General features: G+C 40.3%; 1 protein-coding gene across 1 annotated transcript in view; it reads left to right on the top strand.

Annotated features, from left to right (window-relative positions):
• COL4A2 (collagen type IV alpha 2 chain) overlaps positions 1-23,132 on the top strand; it is a 177,135-nt gene that overhangs the window by 130,820 nt on the left and 23,183 nt on the right. The window contains exons 19-31 of the mRNA XM_075265276.1: positions 1,391-1,457; positions 2,600-2,710; positions 3,387-3,533; positions 4,259-4,351; positions 7,821-7,984; positions 8,318-8,390; positions 10,915-11,021; positions 12,212-12,395; positions 16,274-16,309; positions 16,680-16,754; positions 17,049-17,156; positions 17,862-18,083; positions 19,048-19,209. Coding sequence (XP_075121377.1) covers positions 1,391-1,457; positions 2,600-2,710; positions 3,387-3,533; positions 4,259-4,351; positions 7,821-7,984; positions 8,318-8,390; positions 10,915-11,021; positions 12,212-12,395; positions 16,274-16,309; positions 16,680-16,754; positions 17,049-17,156; positions 17,862-18,083; positions 19,048-19,209 — 1,549 coding nt within the window. The remainder of the gene's footprint in view (positions 1-1,390; positions 1,458-2,599; positions 2,711-3,386; positions 3,534-4,258; positions 4,352-7,820; positions 7,985-8,317; positions 8,391-10,914; positions 11,022-12,211; positions 12,396-16,273; positions 16,310-16,679; positions 16,755-17,048; positions 17,157-17,861; positions 18,084-19,047; positions 19,210-23,132) is intronic.

Below are 23,132 nucleotides of genomic sequence, written 5' to 3'. Positions count from 1 at the left end.
ACCTCAGTCACCTGCATCACATGCATAAGCTTTATATTCCCCAGAAATATGTTGTACATTTTAGGTGTATATTTCTTAAAGAGATTTTCGAGCCCCCAGGTATTTACTGATGACTTTTGCACAGGTTAGGAAATCCGTATCCAATCGATGGGGATCTGACACCCAAAACCAGCTGAACTGGCTGCCTCCCAGTGGCAGAAGCTGCTGCATTGGACAGGACCAGAAGCAGCTCTTCTCTTATTCAAGGAATAGGCGCAGAGCTGCATTACTCTAGCATGACTGCTATACAGTGTACAGACTGCACCTCTATTATGTGAATAAGAGCAGAGCTGCTTTTGGCCTTGTCCATTGTAGTAACTTCTGATGCTTGGAGGCAGCTGGATCACCTGGCTGGGGCAGGATTTGGTTGCTGGGCCCCACCAATGAGACACTGGTGACCTATTTAGCTTAAAACCATTGGAAACTAAGTCCCCGTGTAGCTAAAAGATTGTTTTTTTTTTTCCTGTGGCATTTTTCTACAAATTTTGATGCATTTTCTTCTGTATTTTTCTTCCCCTATATTATATATAAGAAAAATGCTTGCTATTCTTTAACTTTTCCGTCGCAATGTGTGGACAAGATTTATTAAGTGTCATTCACTTTGCTGGTACTATAATTACTGTGTTTACACAGCAGCCAAAAATGCTGCATTTCTGCAACATGGCACCTTAGTCTAAAGATGTATTCTAGGACTTTTATATTTTATGTGTTTTATGAACACATGTTAAAGTACAAAATCCCCTTGAGCCATAGTGGTTAACTAAACCATATGTAACTCATCTAGCGGAAGAAGGAGACACAGGAGGTATCATGGTGAATGTATTCGAGCAGGCAGTATTAACATTTCCGTCAGGACATTTCAGAGTTACTTGCATAATCTTCACTGGGTCTGTTAGTTGCTAGCAGGATATAGGCAGAAGATAATAAAATAGGTTTATTGGTTGTCTGATTAAAGGGATATTTCAAAGGGATCTCTGTGTTCTGGGAATCCCCTGTCTTTTTACAGACAATTAATAAACTACATAGAGTAGAACAAATGATTAAAGCGTTAGTCAGAATGTATTGTCTGTTGCCTCAAGCTACGGGATTCCTGTTCAATGCAAAAGAACAGACAGAAAGGAAAAGATCTTGATATAAGTTAGCTTACATTGGTTAGGAGAACGGTACTACGCTAAATAGTAATGACACACAACACAGTGACAATGAATATACAGTATAAAACAGTACAAAACGTCCCTTATATGTTTATATATAAAAAAAAAAACTGTACTGAACCTATTCTTTGCAAGACACCAATCAAATGGAGAATATTACTGTTGTTTTAAACATGTTTCTTGCTACTTTTCCTTAGGGAGAACGTGGTGGAATAGGCGCTCAAGGTCCTATTACGTATATTAGAGATGCTGGAACACGAAAAGGTAAATAGATGTTTCTGACAATAACACTGAGGAAGACCATTCTTTTTAGATATTGACACTTTTGCATCACAATTGGATTGAGAAAGTATACCCATATTGGCTACAGTGTATGTGTAGACAGCATGTCATTGCTGCAGCTTACTAAACAAAATACTGATGTTGTCCACCATGCTGGAATGAAGCATATTTAACAGGTAAGTATGGCATCAGTTAAAATTAACCCCTAAACTAAACTCCCTCCACCCCACCTAACTTCTAGTTTACATCAATTAAAAAATGTTTAATTACCATTATCCCTGGAGCGGTCATGTGACCGATCCAGGGACTCTTTCTGATAATCCGGTGATGTTTCATTTCATCACTTCTGAAATGGAATGACACTATCATCCTTTCCCCTGCCCTATCCCCTGCAATACTTACCAAGCCTTCCTGTGTCCGGGGAACAGCTCCTCCCCCTCTTTCTGTCGTCTAGTAGTGGGTGGAATAGCTTAGCTAGGAAGACGGGGATAGTGGGAAGGGCTAGTAAATGGGCAGGATCACTAGTCAGTGAGAGTGGGAGGGGCTAGGTTTGGTAAGACAGGCAAGGTGGGAGGGAATAGGCTACTGAGATGGAGTGAGAGAGGAGGAGGGGCGATTTGAGTGAGAGGGAGTTAGTGCAGCAGCTTACAAAGGAAGCTGCAAACATCATGTAAACAAGCACAGAGGAAGCAGCAGAAACCAGAGACACTCAGAAATCACTCCAATAACTGCTAAAGGTATATGGGTGTACTTATTAACCCGTCTCTAGCGCTAACACACCTTTCTAAAAAAAAAAAAAAAAAAAAAAGATTTTCTGCCTGGAAAGCCCCTTTAAACCAGCCAAAGACTTTACCACACTGCCCCAGTACTGTCCATTAGCAAAAGCAAAATTATTTCTATTTTCTTATTTAACACCGTAAAAGTCTTGAAAATATTTTCTATCCTGTGTATATTGCTAGGTTTGTATGTTTTTGGCATCATGACCTGAAGATTCTGCACAAGATATGGTTGATATTTACCCATACACAGGTTTCTACTAAATATTACTGTTTCCTCCTTTCTTTGCAGAAAATCTTGATTTGTTTGGGCACATTTCAAGTTTTTTTTGTTTTTCTTTTTCATAGGATCAAGAGGAGATGTTGGCTTTCCTGGAAATCCTGGTCTTGGTGGGGAAAATGGCGACAAAGGAGATACTGGACTTCCAGGTTTAATGGGAAGACCAAGTCCATACCCTGGTAAATATGAATTATTATCATTATATTGTTTTCATAATCTTATTAAAGGGGTATTCCCATAACTCTTGTTCTGCAGCCTGAAGGCTCTGTGCTCTCTTCACTTCCTGGATTTCTCGGCAAATTGGTGGGCGGAGTTTCACTTGCTCTGCTATCTGCTGTTTGCAGTCAGTAATGAGGGATTGGTTGTAAATGCATTACCACAGTATGAAGCTGAAGTAGAAGCTGATGTAGCAGAGCTGGATTTGAGTCAGCTTGCATTACAAACAGAGGTAAAGGACTCCTTATCTCAGCCCTTATCAGCCAAATTCAATTAAACCGGCTGATAAGTGGAAAAGCTGAAGATAGACCGCACAGTAATCCCAGAGCTCTCACCTCCCCCCTCCCCTATCTGAGGAGCTCCATTGATTGTAGCCCCTCCCTCCCCCCTGAGAGCAGGCAGCTAGTCACTTGGGAAATGAGCAGATAAGCCCAGTGGCCATAGAAACGCAGTGTCAACAATGAAGTGAATAAATTAAGATAGCGGCCAAACAAAGCAGTTTTGATAAAGCAATGTACTTAGGAAAAGTCTTAAATCCACATAAACTAGCAGTATAGATAGGATGCTTTTCATGGGACAACCCCTTTAAGTCAGTGCTGCAAATTTTACCTTTTTTTTTTTTTTTTTTTTTTTTTATAGGACAACCAGGATATCCAGGCTTAAAAGGTGAAAGAGGTCAAAAGGGATATCAAGGGGATCCTGGCTTTTCTGCCTTTCAGCCGGGGTTTGATGGAGAACCTGGTGAACCTGGACAACGAGGACCTCCTGGAGAACCTGGATACCCTGGTAAATATAAATAGTTGTAGTAGTTTCTCATTTCATGTAGATAATGGTGTTAAACTCTATGAACCTAAGGCCCCACATAGTGAGCTGCAACTGAAAAATGCTGTGGAAAATACCACACAGAACTGCATCATGTTTTTTCCTATGGAGTTTTTAACAGAAAACTTTCTACCTCTATTGTACCTTTACAGAAACTGCCAGCCTTTCTGTAGGTATCAATGACAAATTTAAAAAATGCGAATTACAAAAACATAACAGTTTTGAAACGCAGCATTTCCACTGCAAGTATTTTTCTGCACTGTGTGGATCGGATTATCCAGAATCCCATCCACTTTGAAGGTACTGTAAAACGCTGCGGCCAAATCGTTCCCACTATGTAGGGCTCCGACCTGAAAAGGTCATCATTTTCAAAGGATGAGCAATAAATGTATGGTATTTTGGAACCACCTCTTGGACTGCATCAGGAAAACTGGAATCTCCTGACTTCCATTCTGCCAGGCGAGTCAGAGATCTCGCTCACCTGCTTCTTTTGCTCCCAAAATATATGTATATCCATCTCTTCATTCATTCCTGGATTTGTTTCCTAGCAGATCTTTTGTTAGAGAACAAAACTAAAACTAACTAATAAAAAATAACTTTTTACAGTACATAGTTAATTTCTTTTTCCATATTTTAATTATTTTAAAAATTGCTCTTTTTAAGTTACTTTTATTTGTATATATTTATAGGTGGACGTATTGGACGCAAGGGCTCACCTGGACTTCAGGGACAAGCTGGTCCAAATGGATTTCCTGGTCTTGCTGGCTTTAAAGGAATCAAAGGTAATTTGAAAAGAAAAACTGAAGAAAAATCTACAGTTAAAAAGTACAGATATGTGTGGTATTTCACATCTCAGCTTTCGGTGCAGTCATTACACCAATGCATCTACCCTGTGCCAGTCGCTGCACTTTAGAATACTATTTTAACTTATGTTTTCTCATCCAAAAAAATCTGTCATCAGTGTTTCTCTCCCTTCCGCAACCCGGTGGAGGAGACCGAAGGATGTGACTAGTAGTGGTGTTGGCTGTGCTACCTGCAAGGCCGAGCACACTCCACATGCATCACAGTCCCACTCCAGAGCCGGACACAGTCGAGGGGGGTCCTGCAGCACTTTTAGATGGTGGTGGTCGTAGCAGTGATTTCCCCAGGGCACTTCTAGTTGGGAGAGGGCAACTCTCCTCTCTGAGCCAGTGTGATGGTGTCCAGAAGGGCCCTGATGGTGAAGCAGACATGACTCAGGAGTCCAGGTTTCAGTGAAAACGGGATAACTGTTTATTAACTGGAACAAACGGTAAATCAGCAGCTTGCTGATGGGGGTAGTAGTTGCAGTTCAATCCCCCTGCCTTGGTCATAGGAGGCTGTCCAGGGGTGTTACAGTCTCTCTAATATTAGTCCTCCACTACTCCTCCCATGCCACTCCCAATGGAAGATGATGGAGGTTGTAGCTGGGCAAGGAGTCCTGACAGGGATCTGGTTACCTGGATACTAGGCCAGAACGAATTACTCCTGTCAGGATACTCCGTTGCTCCTCCTGGCATGGCTGGCAAATGTCTCTCAGAGATACACAATTGATTTCCCTGACTCACGGCTGTCTCTGGATGAGCCTGGGGCATGAAGAAGTCCTCCTACAGGCTGTACTGGCAGCCGTTAGAGTCCAGTCTGGGTCTTCCCTCTACACAGCTCAGTCTGCTCCACCTGAGATGTGCAGGGTGGCTGCTATCTCTAGACTGACCTGTAATGGTCGCAGGAAAGACTATAGTCTTTCCATATCCCCGCCCAGTGGCCTGTGATTGGCCAGGGCTGAACCAAGACACTGGTTTCAAACTGCAAGGGGGGCGAAATAACAGGGAAAACTGCATAACAATCACATTTAACATAGAACATATAAGACAAGACATACCAACATAACCTGGAGGCACAATAGACAAACACGGAAATAGCAGCTACTCCAGGATGCTGCATCCCTATATTCACATCATCTTTATCTACCACCTTAAATTTTTAAGTGCTGGGTCTATCAGTGCTTGTTTGCAGTCCCTTAGGCGACATTCACACGACAGTGAATAATGGCTGCATGCCATCCATTTTTTAAATAAATGTCACATAGCAATATTGATTTCAGATTGTTTTAAACGTCTCTCAAAAAACTGACAGATACAAAAACAGAAATTTTGTAATTACACACTTAGCCTGTCATGAGTTTTACAAAGGTTATGTGATGGTCATTCAGAAAATGGCCATCACATGGCCATTTTTCACTTGACTAAGACCAAAAAAGGAACATGTCCAGTTTTTATGGACTGTAAGATCCATGATAATAGAATGGTCATTGTTCCTCCAACAGTTTAGCTGTATTAATCCACACCCACACAGGCAGGCCTATCACATTTCCCAACCTGCCTTAATTTTACCTCTCTTTAAATTACTCATGAGAAATAGATTCCTTCATTCAACAGTACCTCCCATTCCTTGCACCTTAAAGCGTAACTAAACTTTTAGAGAACTTTTGATTATTTTGCACTATTTATGTGATTAAAGGGGCTCTATCAGCAAAATTATGCTGTATGAGCCCCACATATGTGTGAATAGCCTTTAAAAAGGCTATTCAGGCACCGCTAATCCTACTTTAAACCCCCCCACCGTTTTTAAAATAAAACTATAAAAACATATATGTAAATCATACCTTAGCGTGCACGCTCGGCAGTGATTCACGATCTGACATCATCTTCTGGCACACTTTCTTCTTCTTTCGGCGATGCCCTCCGTTCCCGGCTTCATCGTCATCTTCTTCCGGTGGTTCAAATCCAATTGGATCAAATCCACGGCACCGGATTTCAACCAATCGGATTTGAACCGCCAGAAGAAGACAATGATGAAGCCGGGGAAGAGCCAGGAAGGGAGGGCGTCGCCGAAAGAAGAAGAAAGAAGAGGAAGGCGTGCCAGAAGATAACGTCAGATCGTGAATCACTGCCCAGTGTGCACGCTAAGGTATGATTCACATCTTTGTTTTTATTGTTTTATTTTAAAATGGCTGGGAGGTTTAACATAACATTAGCGGTGCCTGAATAGCCTTTTTAAAGGCTGTTCACGCATATGTGGGGCTCATACAGCATAATTTTGCTGATAGAGCCCATTTAATACAGTTTGTAATATACTTTGTTAACAAATTTTGGATCCTTTCTGTGAAATCCTGCATTTTTGTCACTCTTTCCCTTGTTTCTGTATTGAGAGCTGGTCCTGCCCCTCAATAAATGTTACTGTGTATGGCGAAGGGGCTGTATAGTAGAGAAAATGAGAGGAGGGTCACTTCAAACAGTTATATCTCAGAGATTATAAAATGTATAAATTTGCTTTTTGTGTCATTTGAAAGAGGAGAAACTGGTAGGGATTATGATATTTCTATGAAGCTGTATAATATATGATATAAAAATCCCAATCCCAACTGTTTTCAACCAGTAATATTTCTGTAAATAATTTAGATAGCACGTAGTGTCATATGAAAGAAAAGAATCTCCTCTTCCTTATGACAAATAAAGTAAGTGTGTACATTTTATAATGTGTGAGATATAACTGTTAGAGGTAACCCTCCCCTCATTTTCTCTACCACTTACACAGCCCATAGTCCCATACACTGTAACATTTAGTGAGCTCTCAATGCAGAAACAAGGGAAAGGGTGACAACATGCAGGATTTCAAAGAAAGGATCCAAAATTTAATTAAATAAAAATAATGTAATAAATGTAATAAAGTATATTACAAAATTTATTAATGACACAGATACTGTCAGAAAATCAAAAGTTTCCTGAAAGTTTAGTTATGCCTTAAAGCATGCAGCTGGTTCATGTAGCCTTATGTGCGATATTCTGATATTATGGGGGGGGGGTTTCTGGACCATTGTACAAAACAAGCACTTTTATCTCTGTGTCAACCCAATGTCATCATAAATTGTAGACTATTAGGCTAAACCCACATCTGCACTAGGCTTTCCGTTGTTTGGGGAACCCCAACAACGGAGATCCCAGAACAGATGTGAACCTAGCCTAAGACCGGCCAACCAGTGGTTACATGTCAACACTGGTAGATCCCATAGACTATAATGGGATCCATCGGGTGTCTGCCGTTTTACAGGACTTTTCTCTCCGCCGATTCCTGGCAGTTTCTGCAATGGAGTCGACTCCGGTGCAAATGTGAACTTAGCTGTAATGTGTGATTTTGGGTGTACGTAAATTGTAAAGTGTTGTGGATTTACAGGGGATCAAGGTGAATGTAGGTGCTCTGCTGGTGATGAGGCTTCACGAGGGCCTGCTGGACGGCCTGGACCTGTAGGATTTTCAGGCTCTCCTGGTGAACCTGGTCATAAAGGAGTAAAAGGAGATAGAGGAGTTCCCGGTTTGCCTGGTGCACCTGGTATAGAGGTGAGACTTGCTTTTGGTTATACTCTGTTGTGTCAAAAGAAAATAGTAAAATCAAGCCCAGGTTAGTCTATCATTATTAATTTTCACTATATGTATTATATATGGATTATATTTAATTAGGGTTTACAGGTATTTTAGGCTTGGTTTAACAACACATTTTTGCACACTGTTAAAAGGTATGCATGCTGTTTTTTTAGACTAGAAGTCAATGGCAAAAGGTGCAACAAGTTAGACATCCTGTTGCTTCCTATTTTAATAGTTCTGTGTGAAGTTTAGTGAGTATACAAAAATATAAACATGCTTAATTTATTATTTCACCAATGTTTTTTAAAGGGACTTCCAGGACTCAGTGGTCTTCCTGGGCCTGATGGAGAGAAGGGCGACATGGTGTTTGCTACAGAGAAAGGTATACACTTACTGTGCATGTCCATGATGATTCTTTATACAACAGTGAATAATTCTAAGATAAGATGGGTAGTGGAGAAATGTTAATAATATGATGCTGATACATCATTAGTGCATATATTACAAAAATATTACATTTAAGTAAAGTGCTTTCTGTGCAACCATATGTTGAATTTTAAGTGTTTACAAGCGTGGTTTCCTAGGTGTCTGACATTTTCCAGGTATTAGTATTATATACAGTATCTCATACTAGCCTCTTCCACCTAACTGTATTATGTGGCTCCATATAACCTTTAAAGGGTTATATGTTATATATCATCGGGAAAAGTCATTTTTAGCTAAGCACATACTTGCATGGCCTTTAGAAAGGCTATTCCACACCTACCTTTTGTTTGTAAACTGCCTCAGTAGTTTTTTAATAAGTCAGTTTTTTTTTTTATTCATATGCTAATTAGCCTTCTCCATTCACCGGAAGTGTCTGTGTGCACCCTCTCTGCTATTCTCTATGTGTATGTACAGCAGAGGCTGCTGTGCTGGTGACTCATCTCTTTGCTCTCATACATGTAGAGAATAACAGAGACACAGAGACTCTTCTGGAGTGCACGGAGAAGGCTAATTAGCATATGGATAAAAACGGACTTATTCAAAAACTACTGAGGTGATTTACATACAAAAGGTATGTATGGAATAACCTTTCTAAAGGCCATGCAAGTGATAGAGCCCCTTTATCTGCACTGTTGTCCAATTTCATATAGTCTTGTTTTTTTTTACTAAATAAAAATAATGGGATGTTCATTCAGATGCTGTCTTAACCACTTCCGGACCGCCCATAGACTATATACGTCCGGGAAGTGGTTGCCTAGTTCTGACAGGACGTACCTGTACGTCCAGTCAGAACACAGCAGCTGCACAGAGATCGTGCAGCTGCTTTCAATAGGAGCCGGCTGTAACTTCAGCCAGAGCTCCCAGAGAGAAGACAGGGCAGATTTATTACCTCCCCTGCCTTCTCGATCGCTGTGTATACAGCGCTCAATGAGCGCTGTATACACAGCTATGGACGCTGCCATAATTCAGCTGCCCTCTGACCCGGCGGACACGTGATCCGCCGGGAGCAGAGTCTTACAAGAGCTGCTGGGTCCTACAGGACCCCAGATCAGCTCAGTAAGCTGTGTATACAGTGTGCAGGAGGCTGGATTTCTCCTGCAACTGGGGTTAAATGTACCAGCCCCAGTTATAGGAGAAATCAGCCTCCAGTACAAAAAAATAAGTGATCAGATGTCCCCAAAGGTCTCTTATCACCTTATGGGGACACAATCTGGAAAAAAAAATAATAAAAATATGATAAAAAAGTTTGAAAAAAATGTAAATAAAATAATAATAAAAAATAAATAAATAATACGCTAATAAAACGTCGTTATTAAAGGTTATAGCCCCACCCCCAACAACACCATACAAAATAAAAATTACCATAACGGAGAGGAAAAACTATATTATAAAGTTTTTCAGTGACACTTTGTGTTATTAAATTTAAAAAAATAAATTAATTGAAAACCAGACACAATTTCCCTCCTATTTTGTTTATATTTTCCTGGATATAAAAAAAATTAAAACACATTCGAAAATAAAGATAACATAAAAATAAAGTCCTATGTGTCCCCGAAAAAAGATGCAAAAATTAATTGACTGAGACATACGGGAAAAATGTTACAGACCTCAAAACCGCACATGCAAAATAAACCTAAAATGTGTCTGGTCCTGGACCACAAATTGGCCCGGTACTGAAGTGGTTAAGGAGGTATTCTTCAAAAAAAACATAGGCAAAAAAATGAATTTTTTTCCGCTTGCCAGTAATGTATTATATTTTCCTCTGCTGTAGCTTGTAACGTAGAGGTGGTCAGCACCTTTTACTCTATAAAGATCAGGTACAGAGTACATAGGGACAGAGTTGAATTTAAATATTTGGTGCAACTCTGCATGCTGGTGCAATCTGGAAGTGGGTAAATACAGTATCTAGGTCAATGCAACAATAAATTGTCTCAATAGGCTCAAGGGTTTATTACATAAAGTCTATTAGCACTATGTATCACAATCCAAGAGCAAAAGTACAGTATAGTAGAGGTAATAGCATGACAGGTGACAGAAGTTCATGTTATCCTTCCCATGCGGTCACTTATAATTTATTCAGAGAGGAGGATCTATTCTCATTCTCCTCTCTGCATTATATCAGCTTATCTGCCCCACCACCCTCCTTCTTCACACCTTTGGGAGATTATGGCTGAGGCTTGCAGGGAACACTTTAATTCCCAATATCTCAGGCTCTATATGGGCTATCTACATGAACCTGGAGCCATTTTAAAAAGGATCATTGATATGAGAGGAAATTTTATATACCATTACAAAGTTGGCAGTACTTAGTCTTGTACTGTGAATGGGGGCTTTGTCCATTGCACCAAGTGAGTGTTGTCAAGGTATGTACTGTAGGTAAGTTTGCTTAAAGTAACAATAAACACTTCATATTCCTTAAGGTGCAAAGGGTGCCCCAGGAAACCCTGGTTTACCTGGCTTACCAGGATATGAAGGAGCTCCAGGAAAAGATGGATCCTATGGAATTCCTGGCGTCCCAGGTCTCCCTGTGAGTAGACCAACAAAAGTTAATAAACAAACAAAAGCAAACACATGATAGGATACCAGAATTATTCCTAGACTATAGAGATGAATATGTGGCTGCAATATCAAGTGTAATTTATTGAAACCTTGCTTATGCAATAAATGTGCATATATACAGTATGTATACAGTGACCAATAAAATGATTTCTGCATTTAAAAAAAACACTATTGAATATCCATTTCCCATGAGGACACACAAGGTCAAAAGAGAAGATCAAGAGGCATTGCAAGCATTTGGGAGTGATATATTACCTAATCAGATACGCAGAAGAGCACAATGCTGCATGGACCGAAGAAGTGAGGCAGGGCCATTTTAACAGATTGGTGGTGCCAGTGTAAAGGTTTCATAAGTGGGCCCCCCACCCCATCACCACCCGCTATCGTACCCATCTGAAAGCTTCCAGTGGTTGAAAATGTGTTATCTGACTGATAGAACTTTTCCATCTGTCAAAAATGTTTTATACATCCCCTTACAGTTGTCCCCACAATTTAATGTCCAAAAAGAAAGATAAAAAAAACACTAATACTCCCCTCCCCTCACTGCCCTGCTGTCTCAGTCCAGAGTCTTCAGGGAGCTGCAGGCATGATGTTAGTGATGTAAGTCATCACATCGTGCCTGCAGCTCCAGGGGAAAACAGGGTACATGGTGAAGCAGGGAGCGGATGTTTTCCTACTTCATCATTGTATGCAACTGAGGCAGCCTGGAAGGACAGCATATGCTGTACTGTAGAGCCCCTGTACTGTACTGTAGAGCCCAGTGCAGTGGCCCTGGACGGAACGATTGACACAAATCAGACTCTTTAGCATGGAGGGAATTTGCACACGGGAGAGTGGAGGAAGGAGGGGTACACTGACAGAGCAGGCAGGTGATTCATGGGAAATGTAGTTTCTCTACAGATTCACTGCATGCAAATAACAGTGATACAAGGATCTGCAAGTGAAATAAAGCTAAGCAAAGGGTGCACAATGGAACAGTGAGTATATAGCACTGCTGTAGTTGCATTTTGCAGATAATGTTTGGAAGTTACATAACCCTTTTAAATACCTTGTATTTTGTATTATCACTACCATTTTCTTTATAATTTGTGTGCAACTGTGTAGAGCATTGAGATGTTTAGAATATTCATACAATCTTGTAACACTTGTCTCTTATAGGGTGATGCTGCCAAAGGACCAATTGGTGACCCTGGATTTTCAGGACCTCCAGGTCCTGAGGGAGCCAGAGGTGAGACTGGCCTTCCAGGTATAGGATTTCCAGGCCCTAAAGGCATACGTGGCCTTCCAGGCCCTCCTGGGCTGAATGGATTGCCAGGAATTCCAGGAATGCCAGGTTTACCAGGTATGAATTGCAAGTGCTATTTTTCATTGATTCTGTATTGGTCCTTTACTTTCATTTCCTTGAATGTATGATAAAATAAGTTTTAGGCCAATAGATTTGTTTGCATCACACAGGGGGATTTTCTGAGATAAGGGTTGGTTCACACTAGCGCTTGTATTCCGTCCGCATGGAGACCCCCCCGGATGGAATGCAATCGCAATTGCAAGCGATGCGCTTGCAAAGCACATGGAGCCCATAGACTATAATGGGCTCCGTGTGCTTGCCGCGCACTGCCCGCACGAATGAATTGTGCGGCCAGTGCGCGGCAAGCACACGGAGCCCATTATAGTCTATGGGCTCCGTGTGCTTAACTGCACAGCACTTTCATTAGTGTTGGTATTCCGTTCGGGGGGGTCTTCATGTTGACTCCTCGCGGACAGAGGACGAACGCTAATGTTAACTGGGCATAAGTGGGAAAATGTTATTATGTAATGAAAACTAGGGAATAACATTAGTCATGACAGAGAAACTAAATAACATAGGCTTCTTAGTTTTTAACTGCTTGAGTCCTGATTAACCTAGTAATGTAACATATCTAGGTTGTGGATAAAGTCAATGCAAAGCAGCGGGTCCTAGCTTAAAAAAAAAAAAAAAAAAAAATACTTTTATTATAACAATTAAATAGGTTAGAAACCAGACAGCCCGGTCTCCGTTCTGCAGGTTTCCATTTCATGCACAAAACAGAGGCAGGAGACAGAAACCTGCAGGACTCTTTCATACCCATTCATTTGAATGGGTTTGAAAGATGTCCAGCCGTAAGCGGTGGTGAGCGTTTTATGCTCTCCGCTGCGAAACCGTTTTTTTAAAAGTCGGACATGCAGTACTCTGTGTCCGGTTTTAAAAAAACGGTTTCGCGGCGGAGAGCATAAAACGCTCACCGGCGCTCATGGCCGGATCCGATCTGACAGGTTTACGACTTCTGCATGCAGAAGACAAAAACCACAGAACAGAGACCCTAATGCTAGTGTGAACCTAGCATCACCTTAGTAATAACATACTACATACAAGCCCTTATCTTCAAATTTTGAGAAAGGTGTTTCCACATTTTGACGCATAGCAGTTTCTTTATCTTGTCCATATGCTATTGGCAAGATGGGCATATGTCCAGAAAATTTGGCAAAACAAGAAGGAAAATTACTTGTGCCAACTTACAATAAATAAATAACAAAAGGGCATGCTTTTTTTTTTTTTAGCAAGGTACATTCTGATCAATAGAATTTTGGATGATTTGCCAGATTTGCTGTGTTGTCTGTCCTTACAATACAACCCATTATTCTCCTAAAAACCTCACAATTAATTGTCAGATTGATTAATCCAACGTCTTACCGGCTGATAAGAAGAAAACGGATTACCAAAGACCAAAATTCTGATAAAGTGAAAAATATGTTCATCTGTAAGCAGGGCATTGTAACCAGTGGTAGCAATAGCATTGTTATTTAGCCACTTGTCAAAGAAAAACACACTACTATGTTCACACAGATTTATGAAACTGTCGCATAATTGTTAAATTGTTGCAATTCCCTCTCCACTTCCTACTACAGAATTGTTGCATTGGTGCATTTTTTACATCAAGTAGAATATGCTTGCACAAACATTATGTGAATTATTTTTAAGAACTCATCACTGAATTAGGTATCTAATCCATGTCCATATTTCAGATCACATTAAAAAAGAATATATATTAGTTGCAAAACAATGAATAGAGCAAGCAATTAATAAATTAGGAACTTTAGTCATTGGAGTCAAGTTAAACCTTGATCCATTTTTTGGGCTATCTATCAAATTTATTCTGCACCATAACACCCGCAGTATACACGAAGTAACCACCGTGAAATATTGCTGTTCTTATGCCTTTTATTTTAATTATTTTTAGTGATAGGTTAGGGCAAATCCATATATTTCAGCGTGGCCCACTCTGCCCATCTCTATAAAGTTGGATGATCTGGTGTTTTTCCTCTTTTCCTCCCATGTCTCACATTTTAATGTCCTCCTTCCAAGAGTACTCGCAGCTCTTTAATTTTAAGATCAACTTCTTAAAGTCAGAGGCTAGAGATGAGCGAACACTGTTCGATCAAATACATATTCAATCGAATATCAGCCCGTTCGAGGTATTCGATTCCAATCGAATACCACGAGGCAAGCACACTAGAAATTCGTATCCCCTCCCACCTTCCCTGGCGCTTTTTTTGCACCAATAACTGCGCAGGGGAGGTGGGACAAGAACTACGACAACAGAGACATTGAAAAAAAAATCGGAAAAAGTAATTGGCTGGCTAAATCAGATGACCTCCAATTTATACGAATGGTGGATTTAACATTCGGTTAATTTGAGACTGTGAACTATGTGACTGTGAGACAGGGACAGATCTACAGGCAGGGTTAGCTAGGGATTACCTTTATTTAGGTGGGAATGTTACTCAAACAGCTCTTTGGGGATCTATCTGGTCGGGATGCCTGTCAGCTTGCGATATGCGTGAGCTGACTTTTTCCCATAGGAAGGCATTGACCAGCGTTGATTGGCCGAATGCCATACAGAGTACAGCATTCGGCCAATCAACGCTGATTGTCTGTGAGGAGGCAGAGTCTAAGATCGGACCAGAATGGAGACTGCTGTGGACCGATCATAGACTCCGCCTCCTCCAGCAGAACCAGCGTTGATTGGCCGAATGCTGTACTCTGTATGGCATTCGGCCAATCAACGCTGGTCAATGCATTCCTATGCCTACATGTAGCAGTGCTGGCCGTGTGCTCAGCTCGGAAACTCCGGAGATGCAGCCAAGCTGAGCGCACAGCCAGCACGGCTATTGGTTTGAATTTCAACACTCTGGTGAATATCAGACGCTCCTGGGCTCTGGACCTTCCTCCTAGACCTGTGAACTGCATTCTGTTTGTGATTGTCACAGGCAGATGCAACTTTCCTTTTGCCGTTTTGTTGACTTGTGCTCTCCCGCAACGGATTTACAGTCCACCAAGCATGGACCCTGTAGTCAGTTTGTCTTTTGCCCACCCCCTCTATTTGCACTACCTTAAAGGGATTGTCCCATCTCAAGGATCCTATCTATACTGGTAACTTATGTAAATTGAAGCCTTTTTCTAAAGCTATTGCTTTAGAAGTTCTGTTTTGTTTCCCTGGTATGTGAATTTATTCCTCTCATTCTTTACACTGCTTTGCTATTACCACGGACCTTGGAGATAGGATAAGTGATGTCACTTACTCAGTGCCGCCAGGACAATCTGTTCAGCTAATTGCATTTTGCTGATAAAGCCTGGTCTGTTATCTCACCTTGTAAACACACAGATAACACAGAGTCCGTTCTATACAAGAATCTGCAGACTATCTGAACTGCAGAAGTTCTGTGTGTCCTGTAAATAAAGAGATACAGGAAGTAAGAAGCAGACACTACATACAGCCTGGCTGAAAGGCTGAGATGGGAGAACCTCTTTAATTATCCTCCCTCCTCCCCCCTTTTTTTCCCTTCTTTTTCCCTTTTTTTCTCCTTCTATTCCTCCCACCTTAGTGCTTCTCCTCTTTTTCTTCTGCCTTTTCCATTTCTTCTCCATTCTTCTTCTGCCCTTCAGCACCTTCCATAGTCGGACCGTCCTGGGACCTTCTGACGGTCCCAAACCATTTTGTTGGTATTGTTTGTATATTTGTGTATCCGTGTGTGTGTGTGTGTGTGTGTGTGTTTCTTTGTGTTTTATTTCAGACCCTGTTGTATTGTTAAAAATTTGCAATAAAAATTTGAAATGAAAAAAAAATAAAGGGTTATAAAGATTATAAGAATTATTTGTTCACTTTTCACCAGCAACATTAAAATGGCTTGTATTTAATATTACAGGTGATTGCTTTAAGGAGTCTCGAGATGGGCAAACAGGTAAGCTAGTGTACATTGATGAGTGAGCAGAATCATAAAAGTATAAAGATTAGAAGCTCTGACCCTGTCCAACCTTCTTAGAATATGTGATTTATCAATTTTTTGCTACCATTTTATGATAAGTGGGAGCCCAACCTGTGGGAAACCCTATCCATCTTGGAAGGGAAATATAGCAAGTGGCAAAAAGAACTGTCGTGCAGAAAATTTTAAATGGGGATGTAGTGCTGCGGCTGTTTCATTCTGAAGATCTGTGAGGGTCCCAGAGATCAGACCCCCAGCAATCACATAATTATGGCATGTCATAGTGAAATGTCTGTATCTTATTAGTTAAAAATATTTGCAAAAAATAACAGTAGCTCCGTATTTACAGATAATGGATGTACTTTAATGCCACCACCTGCACCAGCAGGAGCTGTAGGACCACCCGGATTACCAGGATTCAATGGTAGGAACATTACTTTACCTATGTATTTATGTATAACATGTTTTAAACAAAAATTCTACCCCCATTTCTCTCTAAGATATTGATTTTACCCAGCCTTTTAAATATCACCCCATAGAGGATTGTGTACAAGAACTATAACATCTCTAGGAACTTTAAAATGCTATTGCATGCTTTACTTTCCATACACTTTTAACAGTTTATGTTGTGTAAGTTCGGTTGGTGACTGCGCAGTAAAATCTGATTCAGTGTGATATATATATTTGTCATATATGTGTTTTATTTCTATGACATTAGGTATCAGAGGCTTAAAAGGTCAGCAGGGACCAAGTGGTCTAGATGGCATGAAAGGTTTTAAAGGAAACAGAGGTGATCCTGGACCTGATAGCTTTCCAGGGCCACAAGGTAATATTATTTTGTTACTGTAGAGTGTTATATACGTGAACTTGTTTGCATTGCTTCTTTTTTAGCTAGTTGATTCTTTTCTCATCGCCTATGTGCATTTTTCTGATTTAGAGTCCAAAGTCTTGTGCATCAATGTAAATTTAACATGCTGGCTACTTGTAACTTAGTAGTTATCTGCATACAGTATTACATAGAGCTATGATAACACAGTGTGCACTAAGCTCCTGTCTAGCTGTTACTGCAGGAAACCATTGTGTTATCTTTTAATATCAAGACTAGCACCAAGTTACAAGAACGTGATCTGCTGTCTAGTTTTTCCAGTGTATAGAAATGACTAAAAATGTTATGCTTAAATTGCATAGTGGTCTGTATGCTTTTTACAATGCAACAATTGCCCTTCATTCATAGGGAAACCAAAGCAAATTAACAACTACTGTGCCTTCATAGCAATGTCAGCCTCCATATGCCTTAAATGGCCATAACAGCTACAGTGCCACCATAATAAAGTCCATTATCCAGTAGTCCCCACATAGCACTTCCATACTCATGCAATGTTTTCCTGCATCTGGGGTCAACAAGAAGTTTCTACTAATTCTCATCAGCATTATTTTTAATAGGTTTCCATAGCACTGCAATAACTGCTTTCATGTACTAAGAATTTTCTTGTAAATATAGTTGTATCACTACCTTTTCTTTCTTTTGCAGGATTTCCAGGGATAAGAGGAAACCGTGGTATTCCTGGATTACCAGGATTGCCTGGATTACCTGGCCTAGAGGGTAATCCAGGAGTAAGAGGATTTGATGGTCAGAAAGGTGGTCCAGGTGATGTTTTGGGCGCACCTTCGGGAACTCAAGGAGATTTTGGATTTCCTGGTTTCCCAGGTCCAAAAGGCAAGCAAGGCGAAGGAGGTTTCCCAGGACGACAAGGTATATCATCCTTCGTTCATATCATTTTAAATAACAAACATTTCTCCAAAATGTTACATAACCACCCCAGTTTTGTATCTTACTGGTTTACAACTAAATATTTGTTCTATAGAAAATTCAATGGATAGTAACAATCAAGGATACAGATACACCAGTAATTTTTGTAAAATACACCAACTTTACTAAATATTACACAAATACAGCAAAAGAATAACAAGATTTTCAAGTGATAAATAAATGAATTGGTAAAATAAGAAGCAAGCATAGAGAATATAAGAATTTCATTAGTGTCAGTCTCTCTTGGCGGAGCTTATTATCAATGTGCTTGCCAACGCCCCAAGATATCAAGGCAAATCAAACATAGTAGCAAACCAGCAGTTGTCTATGTCAAAAGAACTATTAAGATGCGCACAGATTGTATATACACTTAGATCCCCATGTAGATTGGCATAGGCTTTTCTAGAAACAAAGAAGTGATATTGCACTTGACTCTTAATATCCCAGAAGAATAATTACACCAAAAGTTCCTGTAGCCTCCAAGAGATCAATTAGTCTGTTGGACATCCAGAAATCTGACACTTATTTCCTATAATGTGAATAGGAGGTAAGTATCCTTATAGGGACAACCCCCTTAATGTTCATGACCTATTTCTGACTACCACTGATCTGCAATTTAAGGGGTAGCAGCATTCCTGTGGCCATTATTCATTTCTAGACACCATACATTGTGTGCCTCTTTTTTGCTGCTCATTCTCATTCACTTGTCTGATTGACAGATGGACATGACATCACAATCTTAATAGGCAGTGGTGGGATTATATCATGGCCCAAGAGGAGCGCTGGCATTCAGACTCCAAACAATGTTATAATGATTGTTTATTCTCACAATAGTCATCAATATTACATTTGTAACTACATTATACATTTCTGTTCCCAATATGAGATACTATACTGTTTTCTTTAGGCATTAATGGTATACCTGGGACCCCAGGACAGAAAGGTTATCAAGGTGATGCTGGAATTCCTGGTGTTCCAGGCTTACCAGGACCATCTGGTAATGGAGGATTTCCGGGAATGCAGGGAAAACAGGGACCAGCAGGAACAGTCGGATTCCCTGGACTTCCAGGTGAGATTACTTTATTTTATATATTACAGATCAATTTCTTCACATATAAAAGGAGATTATACCAAAGATATATTACAAATTATGCCAAAATTGAGATTATAGTGACCACTAAATGTACATCATTATGTGTTTTCACACCTTCTGTACCCACCTTCAGAGGTCTACTATGTGCCCACTGTTTCCAGGCAGTGTCACTGTAACTGAGATACTGTATCTACTATTTCTCAGCAGTGTCCCTTCAAGCACATAGCCAGAAATGTAATAGCAGAATAAGGTTAATGGTATTGGCAAGGCTGATGGTGAGTATTTTGAGCAGGATCATTACCAATGGTTGAAGATGACATAATGCAGTGGTAGTGCATGTGGTTTTTATGTAATTAGGAGTGACTAGAAGTACAACTTCAGACATAGAGGAAGGTGAAGACCTAGATTTAAAGGGAAACCTAATACACTGAGAATGTGCTTGACAGTAGCTGAATATCATTGCCTGTGTTACTTCTATGTTATTTCATTTTAAACAGCAGTGTTTTAAATTAAATAAATATAAATATATGTTAAATTAATTTTTTTCAAAACCAAATGTACATCAGTCTGCTCAGCTCTGCCTGCTCTATAGCACATTGCGTCCAGGTTGCACTGTATTTCATGGTGACATATTTTGTTTAAAGGTCCGTTCGAAGTTGGTGTAAAGTCAGTGCTTCAGATTGCATGTATAGTTCAGCAGGTAGACACTAAGCCTGAATAAACCCCATTAACAGGCCTATTAACATTTGCCAATTATCTCCATGATTTACTTGATTCTGAGCTGTACTAAAATTGACCATTGTTAAAAAAGGTGAAAAATAAAATAATCTAATAAAAAAAACTATTATTGTTGATATGATAAATACATTTAATGCCTCTCATTGACCTTTATACCTGCTGCTTATTGTTGCTCAGAGCACAACTAGGTCCCGATGTTCAGTACTGTGGACTGTACTTCACAAGAGTCTTGTGTTCTATTGGGAAATACAGGGCACTCTATGATGTAGCAGAGTCTGTAATCTCTATACATTTCATATTTATATCCAGGGCTGCTTTAACCATAGGGCCAACCGTGATATCAGGGGCTCCCTCAACCATTCCGGATCAAGCAGGACAGTTCAGCATATAGGGTGCTGTCCCACTGTTCTGGGGGGGGGGGGGGGGCAAGCAGTGATTTCAACTCTATCAGTTGAACACAATAGAGCTGATAGCTCGGTGCTTCAATATTGAACCTTCAGCTGATGTTGTCTGTGGGAGAGAGAAGCTATGAGTGCCAAGCCACAGACATCATTACAGCCTGAGCATTCAGGTCTTTGGGATCAAAGTTAGCTAGTATACTTTGGTTTTGTTTTTTTGTGTGTAACATTGGTTGAGGGGAATGGAGGGCTTATATTGGACTACTTAAGGGGAAATCAAATTATGTGGAAGGGGCCCACTTGCAAAAAGTTTGAAGCACGGTCCCCTATTGTATCAAAACGGCTCTAGCCACAATCCCAAATAATATTAAAAACAATTTTTACAATTTATCACCATACAGCTGTAAATAATACTGTTACCATATCATACATGTATAATACTGCCGTACTGTAACTGAAAAATGCCACCATACTATGACTTGATAACAGACCTATACTGTAACTGTTTAACAACATATACCTTGACTAAATAACACCAACATGCAGTGTCTGGATTATTCCACCATACCATACTATGATAGAATAACATCCCCATACAGAAACTAGTTAACAATATCATATCCAATACTCAGGCCACACTCCTTCTTTACCTGGACACCCCACCTATTTTCAGTTCATAAAATCCCCCTTTATATTCCCAACAGTATAGTATTCCCTTTGCTGGCCTCCATACAATACAATGCTCCATTTATTGACCCCACAGTATATGGCACTCTTAACTGTATATTACACACCCACACACTATATTACTCAATTTATGTTACATTGTCTCCTTTTAAGGCCCCTACACAGTACATTGTTCCCTTTTAAAGCTCAACATTAGGCTGTTACCTGTTGGAATATTTGATCTTGTAAAAGTGGGTATTCACTCACCCACCCCTCTGCTTTGCTGCTGTTTTAGGCTGCCTACATTTTGGCCTCCAGGGGGCACTGTACATGTCTGGATGCTGGACAACAAGACCATAACACACTCCACCCTATGGGGCCCCTTTGATCTCTGGGGCCCTACACAATAGCTTCTTTCTATACATTGACTAAATAATACCTTCATAGTGTTGCAAATCCCCGCATAATTGCTTATTCTTCTGAATAAACCCTTGGGAAAACCTGCAGCATAAACTGACATACCACAGTTTAGTTTAAGCTACAGTATTTTTTTTCCAGCAGAGTGTGGATGACATTTCTTAAAATATTCCATGCAAGTGTGTGTCAGCAAATCTACAGAATACAAGTCTTTTGTGAACCTATCCTTGGTGTTTAAACGTGCAGCATTTGGCCTTAACCTAAAAGTGTAATACTGAGTCAACTTTTTAGGCATTACAGATTTTCTTTGCACTGTACCATATGGGAGGATGTAATAGCAGAGCGTAAACAATTAGTCCATAAGAGTAGGTCACTTATTTTATAGATTCATCAGAGCAGAATCATCTGAAGTGACAAGTAGTGACTGTGAGCTCTGTGCTTTCTGGTTGGTGCAGGATCAGATTTCTCCTCTGCAGACAGCAGTGACCAGAGAGCAGACAGACAATTACTAAATCTCTGCTTATGGGAAAAAAATATGCAAATCTGTTTTCCAAGCTGTAAATAGGAAAACAGTGCCTCTGTTTGCTGCCCTCTAGGGGTAGTCCTCTTAAACTTCATGCATGGCTTTTTCAACAAGCCTATTGTTTATGCCAGGTTTTCCCAAACCAATAAATCTATTCCAAAAGGAACAGAATCCCAGCTGTGGACATCCCCAGAACTAATTCTCTGCTTGTGAGATGTCATGGTTCTGCCTCCTTTCTTGTCTAAGAGGCATAAGAAGTTCTTTTGCTCAACTTCTGTTGTGCTACAATCTAAAACTAAAGCAGACACGAGTCATGATGAGGACATCAAAGATCACTGCTTTACTTAAAGGGGTATTCCCATGACACTTGTTCACTAACCTGCAGGCTCTTGTGCTCTCTTCACTTCCTGCTTTACTCGGTACATAGGTGGGCGGGGTTTCACTTGCACGGGATTGGTTGTAAATGAATTACCACAGTTTGAAGCTGATGTAGCAGAGCTGGATTTGAGTCAGTTTGCATTACATACAGAGGTAATGGACTACCTATCTCAGCCCTTATCAGCCAAATTCAATTAAACCAACTGATAAGAGCTCAGAAATCCTATCTCTCGCCTATCAGACACAAACAGCTCAGAGCTGCTCCCAGCCCCTCCCTCCTCCCCTGAGAGCAGGCAGCTACATCACTTGACAAATGAGCAGATAATCCCAAAGGCCATAGAAACAGAGTGTAAACAATGAAGTGAATAAATTAAGATAGCGGCCAAACAAAGCAGTTTTGATAAAGCAATGCATTTAGGAAAAGGTTTATATCCACATAAACTAGCAGTATAGATAGGATCCTTGTGATGGGACAACCCCTTTAAGTGCCACACTTTAGCTAGACTGAATTCAAAGGAAAAGAGGAAAGTGCAATGCACAGTAAAGCCATCCCTTCCCTATACCCCAAATTGTCTGTAATATTAAACAGCCTTCACCCTCCCTTCTTTTCCCCATTCCCCAGGATCATGGTATGAAAGACTCAAAATTACTTTTCAATTCATAAACACGTGAGAGCTGTAGGAGCAATTACATGTACCGTACATTCTCTACCTTATGACTAGTGTCCATTATTGTTAGACATAAAATCCATACTGCTTTTTAGCAATATAATGCAGTGT

This window comes from Leptodactylus fuscus, chromosome 2, assembly GCF_031893055.1.
Source record: "Leptodactylus fuscus isolate aLepFus1 chromosome 2, aLepFus1.hap2, whole genome shotgun sequence".
Taxonomy (NCBI): domain Eukaryota; kingdom Metazoa; phylum Chordata; class Amphibia; order Anura; family Leptodactylidae; genus Leptodactylus; species Leptodactylus fuscus.
Note: the sequence above shows the minus strand (reverse complement) of the source record. Positions and strands in the feature narration are given on the sequence as shown.